Below are 9,546 nucleotides of genomic sequence, written 5' to 3'. Positions count from 1 at the left end.
TTGCATGTCATACAATTTTATTTTTAAAATTGATTTGTCATTTTAAACTTTCATTCAGGCGAGATGCACATGCCTTCATAAACCACATTGATTTTATCTATGCAAAAAAAGTGCCGCTTGACACCGGCTTATCAAACTATCATACCACTTCTTGTGGAGAATTCAATGCGACACGGAGTGCGTTGACAGAATGAATAAGCAATGACCACACTTGATATATTTCTATAAATCTTCATAATTTTGACTAATGATATTGCTGGTCGGCAAATAACAAAATTTTGATTGTAAACCTTTATTGATGGAATGTCTTAACGAAAGAGTTTTCATCGCACATTTATCTTCAGTTTGCATACAATCCATTTTGCGAATGCAAGTTTGAACGTTTGTTTATTTAAACTAAGCGTCATTGAAACAAACAGGCCCTTATTCGTTGTATAACGATTACAACAATTCAATTAAAGATAATTTTTATTTTGAGACAACTAATAATTCAAGCATTGTAAGTGTTCTTACACGTCTCAGAGAAATTCTATGTTTGTACGAAAGGTAACGGTTAAAAACACTCGGAACAAATCACTTCAAAGTCTTATTTAATTATGTTCATATCATCAATTTATATCGTAACAACGGAAAGATCATTTGCACTGAAAAGGCACTGGGTTTGGTGACAAAAGTTTCGTCGCAATTCGTGAGATTGTTTGGTCAAATATGTGAAGGATCCGATTCTTTTTCGATGCTAAACTTACACAAGTCGAATATAATTTTCTGAATATAATATTTAATACACTGCTTTCGCACACAATGCATTTATGAGTGTGTTAAGACGTATCATCTAAATTGATAAAGGTTATGAACACGTTTTCGGAGCAGCATATCTCCCTTCTCAAACAATACACATGAATAGTATTCGTGTATATGCACAAACATGTTAGTATAAAGAAAAGATAAATAGAAGTGGAATGTTGAATTAAATTTATTTAAAAGCGAAATTAATGAAATTAAACAATTACTATGTCGTACATTGAAATACATTCTTAATAAGAAGACATACAAAAGTGCCAATAACAATAATTTTTCCAAATATGAAAACGTAATAACCCATTTTTCACCTTATCATTCTGGATAAATATAAAGTATAATAGAATGTGTAATAATATAGTATCATAACAATAACAATTTTGGGGCGGAAGTTTGTATCATTTCATATGTGCATGACGTTATGAGGTATAATAAAAGAATACAGAAAAAAAGCAGTACAATACTAGATGTTAGTGTTTTGTGTGGACGAAGCGAATGCAAATTTTTATTAATGAATCATTTTCAAGTGAAATTAATATGAGCACAATATTCAGCAATTCCAACAGCATAAACATTTCAAACATTTGGATCACGGAAACAAAACCAAACCATCGCATACATTTGCTAGACATACAAGCCTTAAGATTCCTAATCACAACATTACACGATGAATGTTGGATATGTATTTTTTAAATACACATCAAAACATGACGTATGTTTTTGTCCCTTTATATTTGTTTCCGCATTCTCGGCGTCATAAGATGCAGCACGATCATTTGACTACGTATGAAGTTTCCCATTAAAAGGTTTGGTTGACTGAACACCATTGCATCCGGACGATTGCCCTGCAACATGCTATTTCATATTATATTTCAAGACGCCGATCTATCACATTTTATATAAGCGACTTTGTTATCAGCGTTGATGCATCCATTATGATTGTGTCGCTTAATGAAATCATTTGTTTTAAATTAACTGTTTATGTTGTAAAGGTTGTTTTCTATAAAATTTATTAATGGTATTGTATTGTCAATACGTTAATTGAAATCCATGCATTTTTTTATAAAAATGTAGACTACATACGTAGACGTGTTGATTGGCATCAGATGATATATACAAAATGAGTGAAATATAATTGAACTTAACTGAAATAAGAACTATTTGTTCCAAACATTTTCTGGTGATTTACCATAAGATTTTCTGTACATTTAAATCAATTTTTGCGTTTTTACTTTTCAAATTTGAAAAACTACAAGAAATGTGTTTATGTTTTGTTGCCAATAGGGATATATCAGATTTCCAATACAATATAATTGTTTTAACATGGGTAACCTTTTTCGAAAACAGGTGATAGTTTGTTCTATTTTCAATTGAATAAACTTCGATTTACGTTCTTTACTCCTTGCTACAAGGCAATTCGCAAAATCTGATGTTCTTTTTTCACTAAGATGGGAAAAGCATGGGTTGTCAATATTTAAAGAAAAACGATATATGGTCAAGTTAAGAACCAGTTTACATCGATCACTTCATATTCTGGAAACTAAAATAGAGCTCACAAGCATGTAGCAGTATACAACGGAGATATAAACCATTTCAGTTTCATAAAAAAACAGTTGGTTTGTTTAACATGTAGAAGCCCTAATACACATATATTCATAAAAAGACTGAAATATGTCAAAAAAATTGATTATTGTCACAAAATGAATTGTAAAGTGTTTTCTTATACGGAAGCCTAAAACAAATCAAAACATGTCGTAAGTACCAAGGGTACATTAAAGTATATATCGGATAGGCACCGAGAGCTTTCAAACATCATAATAGAATGTATTTCATACAAACTAAACATTATTTAATTAAATATTCGACATTTTCCTTCATTTTAACCAAAGCAAGTTGAACCTAAGCATGCATTGAATAATTTTCTTGAACGTACAAGTCTTTAGATCGTTTTCCGTGTGAACATGTGCGTCAAATCTGCGGAATGAGTGTGATTTATAACTGCATATTCCCATGTATGTCGAGCATCTGTAAGTCAAACCCAAAACATGACTTTCAAGCCCTTTCGGTGAAATAAAGCATCCGAGTGTTTAAAATCGATATTATTCGCATGCATATTATATCCAACATACTTTTTAAATAAACCTTTAATTATTTTTTTATTATTCACGAACTTGTCTGGACACTAATTAAATCCGCTTATTAATAATTACAAATGGTAGAGAATTGTCGACGATTTCGATTGAATATATTTAACTAAACGAAACTTTTGTTTCGCCTATATGTTTTCTACGTGTATATTTTGAAATAAATTCGTCCAATCATCGCATGAGGCTGCAAGGTGAAGATTAGGCGAACTCGGTTTGATCATCAATTTAACCCAGGGTCGCTAAGAAGAAATTGTGTGGATATATAAATCGTTTCCCCATATTGCAGTTACATTCTGACGCGTTTTTATTGTTATTTAGAAACACGTTGTGTATGTATTTAGCTTTCAAAACGTTTACGTTACCAAAGCTGTATCTCGTCACAACGACATTTTTGAAGTACAATACTCCACCAATGTACAATGTATTATCCATCACACACATTCAATCAAAAAATTTCTTTATTATAAAAGATCGGAGGCATTTTGTTTTGAAATTTTACAGAATCTGAAGTAAAAGCATTGTTTTCTTATTTAGAAAATGCATGCCTACTATATTTGTATATAACTTGTAATCAATCATGCGCGTTTAAAAAATTTCTGAGACATCTTTTGTAGGCTATAATTTTACTATTGAATAAATCAAGTAGAATACACGTATATCAAGGTTGCATCGCACAAGTATTCACAAAAAACTTATTTTTCTGAAAAACGAAAATTAACAGTAAAATGAATGTTATGTTAAACAAAAATGTTACGAATCTAACATTACTTATGTTGTTTTTTTTTAATTTGCGGCGTTTACTCTCAACGGATTCAAACAAATAAAAATAAAAATGTATTTTCTTACGTCTTATCTTTAAAAAGATTTTAGGGTGACCATGTACAGGCCATTTAGCGTAGGTAAATATTCCACAACATACATGTATGTATACAATGTGTCAATTTATTTTACATGGACGCAAAACGATGCCTATTACAATGGATTTTGAAGTGTGTAAGAACCTATTAAATATATTAGAGGAGTTCATATAACAGAAAGGGTATTTTCCAAAGAATATTGAACAACAAATTTTATTGTGTGCACATAAAGAACACAGATACATGTAAATGTATAAGTAAGTTAATTGAAAGTATACCAAGTAAATAATTTCAAAAAATGGAATAGAACTTGACGATGCACTATATCCTTTCAAAACTTAAAGAATTAACCAAAATAATAAACATCGTCATACTGCATACTATATGGAAGTTCATATAATTATACGTGTATCCAACACGTATGTATTGCCATGTCCAAAGCAGACCTAAACTGTTTACGTGGTCACACTTTCGAAATATCGAGTATGGTTACAAAATTGGCAATCATAAACGCTCGTGTCGTTCTAAATGTCACACATGTAAATTGACAACTCTTCCATCGCTCCCTTGAACCAATTGCCATTGACCACGTCGGCCTTGCCAACATGAAGAGCGCAGTGGGTCCCGCGAATATCCCCCGGGATACCAAACTTAACGGATGAATCGGAGCCCAGTCGGCCAGCCAGCACCCCTTTGTTGAATCGGAGGACAATTTCTTTATCATTAGAAGATGTTTGGTTTACAGATACTACGGTATCGAAGTTCATCGATCTGGTAACCGTACCAACGTGGAAATTGATTCGTTGGCTGTCTTCGGTGATGAGAATTGATGATGTGAGGCCACAGTCGCTGTTGGAGATGATACTATGTGGTCGCGAAAGGTCTCTGTGGTTGGAAGTGTATTTCACCTTGATGATAATCGAGTCGGTTTCTACATTTGTAAAACGCGGTATTATCAGCTGACTATTGTCACCGTTAAAGACTCCTCTCCCACCCCTTATATCAACGTTCTCGTACCGAACATAAGTGACCGACTGGTCATATGAGCCATTGAATAGCAGAGGCACTTCTGGCCGACATGACGTGTCCAATTCTATAACAGAAAACTTCGTGCAACCGCAATCTTCTTGCACATACTGTAAACCAACAGGACAAGGTCTGCGGACCCAGTCCCAGCCAGAAATGTACTGCTCATATTCTCTCGGACTGCCGGGTACCGGTCGAATGTTATTGCACATTATTTTTGCCGTAGGCAATTGATACATGGAGCACCATCCATCGCATTTATTATAGCTGTCTAGCGTACACCCGGTGTTTTCTTTGTAATACTGACCATCTGAACAGCAGTGTTTGGTCGGATACCCATTCCAACAGTTCCAGTAACTTCTACAATTCGCCGGGTCAGGAAATGTGGCGCCGTCCTTTGCACTGGCGCATATGCCAGAGGAGGCGGCGCAAGTTGATGAGGCGACGCAAGTCAGGAGGTCTTGATCCCACGCCATTGTCGGGCCGCATTCCTGTACTACTCCAATGACTTTGCTGTCTCCGTCTTCGTAGCAATGGACGAACTTGTTACAATCAGTATGTCTCATGAAGCCTACGCCATTCTTCATACTGCATCCGGCGCATATGTCTACCATAGTTGGATTTGCCGCACCTCTGTCTGGGTGTACGACGATCAAGACGAACGTCAGTGTGAAAGCGAAACTCAGCATTTTGAACGTTGGTTAAAACCTGTAAAAAAATCCCGATAAAGAATTGCTTTATAAAGCATTTTGAACAAGTTTTCTACAAACGTGTATAACATTTTTTTTCGCATTCCATTTAACGTTAACATGCTTTTTTATTACAAAATACAGCATTAACGTGTAGCATGACAGTAATCAGAAAAAATTAAACTACAGTTATTAACTACAAACGGATAAAAGTGTTTATATATAGCCCGTATAAAGTTGCAAAGTTGCCTTAATGAATCCCGTATTGTCGCTGTACTTACGCTTTTCTTTCAGGAGAGAAAATGACTTTCAAATCAGTTATATAATAGTATGCAGGCGTTTATTTTTTTGTTATATTCGTGATTTGTAAGGCTGCGCGCCATCCGGTTTGTATGATAACGCAACGGGGAAGTGCAGAATGTCCTGGCTTCTTAGCAACGGCGACTCTGTAGGATGATCCTTGGGTGCTGTGTGTTTGAAACTTAAAGTCAACATTAAATCTAAGCGCGTCATATTGACGTTAAAAGAAACGAACGGGGAAAAGCAACACTTCCATTAAAAGCAAGCATTCATACATTAATTAGATTGTTAAAATGTTATTGAATTTTGTTGTAGAAAACATGTGCGAATGCTTTTTTAATATCAAATGAATTCACGTGTGTTGTTCAGTTTGAACGTTACATGTGTGTTTTAACTTAAAGATATAATCTTCCTTTGTTGTAATTTGTATCCCAGCACATTGTAAAAAATACATTAAACGCTTGGTTCGTGTTTCTACCTTTTAGAATAGATCTACTTGTTCATCACTAACGCAGCCTAACGCAACATAAAAGTTACTTAAGTGCTTGCTGCAAACTAATAAAGTCTATATTTCTTGCTACCACATTGTTATAGTCTTCATATATATGTCATATTGTAAGTTCTATGTTGTGAACGCAATACTTAATAAGAAACATGCAGTTGAACACAAATAAAACATATTTTTCCACTGTGTTTAGACTTTTTTAAAGTGGTATTGCTCGTTTAATGATAATTACCGGAGTCATTATCGATATGGATATTTTCTTTAATGAATTTCTTCTTTCTTAAAATAACACGAATCGTGTATTCTCTGCAGACAGTGGCGCTGTTTTTTTGGACGCAAACTGGATTGACTTGTCTCACAATGATTCATCAACTAAATATCATAGGCGTTATGATGAAACACCGAAATGACCACTAATACGGGATGAGTTATTTTTTATCAAAGGCACATGCATTTGTCACTGTCGTCATTAAGCATTATTCAGTTGAACATCCTCAGATTATCAAATACACGGAATGCTCAATACTCAATAAAACGCATCCTCGTTCTTATACCATAAATTGTCAGAAGATACGTACGTGGTTATATAACATATTGATGTAATATATTTGCTTCAGTACCACCCCAAGTCTCCAAATATTGGACAGCGTTATCGATGGAATGAGGAATTTCGCAGTTTTAGTTGTTCGTTTGCGAATGTTAGTACCGAAAAATTTCAAGTCGGTTTGCTCTTAACTACGATAAACCTGATAACGACAAAGAGTTGTATAATTTATGCAAGAGGTTGGAGTTCTTCAGCTTTATTCATTCACAAATGGAAACATAATGTGAAGATCGTGTTAAATGGAATGATTATGAACGCAGCGTATATAGAAAGAAACTCAATAAACAATGTTTGTATTATACGTGTCGCGGAAGAGAATGTTAATGAATGATTAAAATAGCCCACTATCTGCTGCGTCTTTATGACGTAGTATTTTTGCTGTGCCCAGGTCATTCATAATCTGAGGCTATTAATAGATGAGGGAAAATAAAACTTCTACTGATAAAGTATATAGGGATGCTGTGTAACCTCTTTCATAGTGCATTGCACTACAGCGGGGTTAAATTTGATATTTCTGGGAAACGTTCTTTTGTTCTCAACAGATAGCGGCGATCTTTTGTATTCACGGGTGCTAACAACGCAATAGTAGAAGGTTAAGTATGTTTATATCCACAGTTCTCATTTATAAAACGTTGAACATGAGTTTTACTAGACCAATTACACCAATTACTAGAGGTATACTATAGACAACAACAAAAATGCTTTTTAATCGCTAAAACCGAATATAAAAAACAACTACATACAACATGAAATATCTTTTAAAAAGGTAGTCGGCGTAAATGCTTACTTTGAAATAAAATTTGCAATTTACGTTTCTAAATAATAAAATTGACAGCAAAAGTTTAAATATTGTATTTTTTGCAATTGTTTGTCGCATAATCATCGCATGAAATATGTGTTATCATCGTCAAACCACACGTTAGTGTAAGTAGATAAAAATTATACTACATGAGTGCATATCATATGTGTCCTCACATGCCTTATTATGAGCGTATTTCTACACCATCGAAATATATCGTATGTTAATATTTGATTTACAAGCAGTTTTCTAAATCGACACATTGTAATCACACTTTAATAGCCGCGCCATGCGAAAATGGGTCTTATGCGTTTCGGCCAGAGTATCTTAATCCCAACATGTGCATTTGCGCAGTTTGGTCAGAGGCGATGCTGTTCGCTATAAAATCACTCAATGTGTTATGGTCTCATTATGTATTTCCTGAACAGACTAAGAGATGCGGGGACTGAGTGGGCTATATACATTTTTGTATATGATGGGCGCATATGGAATAAGACCCATTTTCGCATGACGAGGGTCATTAAAAATCTCATTGCTGTTCGTAAATGGCAAAATTTAGCACAATGCATTTCGATACAAAACTGAATTGAAAATAGCAAACTTGTAAATAAGGGCAGCCTATCCAGGCGTTCAGGAACCATTTTTTCCAGACGTGCTCACATTATATGACTTAAAAAACTAATGTTAGTCCATCTGATAAAAACCTTGAATTTCAAATTAATCTTAAAACATGTCAGTTTGTTAATACTTTTAAATGGATGAGAGGGACGTTAATGACACTGAATTGGTTACTTACGTATTATATATGTAACAGACATATTCCTATGAAGGAAAGCCTAACGACCATGCCGATGTTAAGGAAAAAATAGTTTCACATCATACTTGAACGTGTTCCATCGAAATAAGATCATTATGTTTGGCTCGAGAGGTTTAATACAAAGCATGAATATAGGGGCAATGAAACTCGATAGACATTATGTGAAGAGCAATTCTCTATTTTGTCGGTATATTTCGATATCTAATTCTTGAGACAAGCTGCCAATGGCATATAGAGTAAACAACAGAAACTTATACATTGCATTGATGTACATACCGATAGTATTATTAGCCTAATCTAATTAAGCCTGTGTGATAAATTGCAGTATTTCGAGTTGATCTTTTTTAAGTTAAATAAATGTAAGAATAATGAAAAAAGAACAAAATAAACTCTATTTATGTATATTACAACTTGAAACTTCCTGAATAAAAAATGAAGAGGAATACTTTACAAACGCATCTTATGCATGAGCTATTTACCTCAAAACATACTAAATCGTACACAAAAAAGTCGCTCGCTTTAGAAACATAATCCCGTTGATGATTTACTATCAGATTTAAAATTCATTTATTGGTTTTCGCATGTCAGGATCAGTAATACTGCTTAGTCACTTTTACAGAAATACGGAGGGTAAAATAAGCAATGAGCTTGTTCGTATATTGATGCATTTCTGATAGGAAGCCATTAATTTGTGTTGAATCTCCAAACCACATCAACGGGTTCTTTAGTATCAGTATCAGCATCTTGCTCGCAATATTGATAGCCCACTGGTTTAATTCAAAGTTAAAATTAGCCGCGTTCTGGGAAATCTCGGCTAAACTTGTCTGCTTAAAATGTCTGCGCTAAACTTATCAGCGTAAAATGTCTGCGCTAAACTTATCTGCGTAAAATGTCGTCCCAGTTTAGCATGTGCAGTCCGCAAAGCCTTATATGGTACGACACTTTCCGCCTATACAGGATTTGAAAAAAAAATTGGGTACGAAAAAATTTGGGTACGAAAAACA

The 9,546-nt window shown here is 34.3% G+C and overlaps 1 protein-coding gene across 1 annotated transcript; it reads right to left on the bottom strand.

Annotated features, from left to right (window-relative positions):
- Positions 1-3,524: 3,524 nt before the first annotated feature.
- LOC127834552 (protein PIF-like) lies at positions 3,525-5,532 on the bottom strand. Its single transcript, XM_052360540.1, has one exon. The coding sequence runs from the start codon at positions 5,515-5,517 to the stop codon at positions 4,327-4,329; it is 1,191 nt and encodes a 396-aa protein (XP_052216500.1). The 5' UTR covers positions 5,518-5,532; the 3' UTR covers positions 3,525-4,326.
- Between the last annotated feature and the right edge of the window lie 4,014 nt (positions 5,533-9,546).

The sequence above is a fragment of the Dreissena polymorpha genome, chromosome 6 (genome assembly GCF_020536995.1).
Source record: "Dreissena polymorpha isolate Duluth1 chromosome 6, UMN_Dpol_1.0, whole genome shotgun sequence".
NCBI classification, from domain to species: Eukaryota; Metazoa; Mollusca; class Bivalvia; order Myida; family Dreissenidae; genus Dreissena; species Dreissena polymorpha.
The sequence above is the reverse complement of the archived record's forward strand: the minus strand, read 5'-3'. Positions and strand labels throughout refer to the sequence as shown.

Bases quoted from the DNA above. Each gene is read 5' to 3' on its own strand.
- LOC127834552 (XM_052360540.1), bottom strand. From the start codon at position 5,517: ATGCTGAGTTTCGCTTTCACACTGACGTTCGTCTTGATCGTCGTACAC.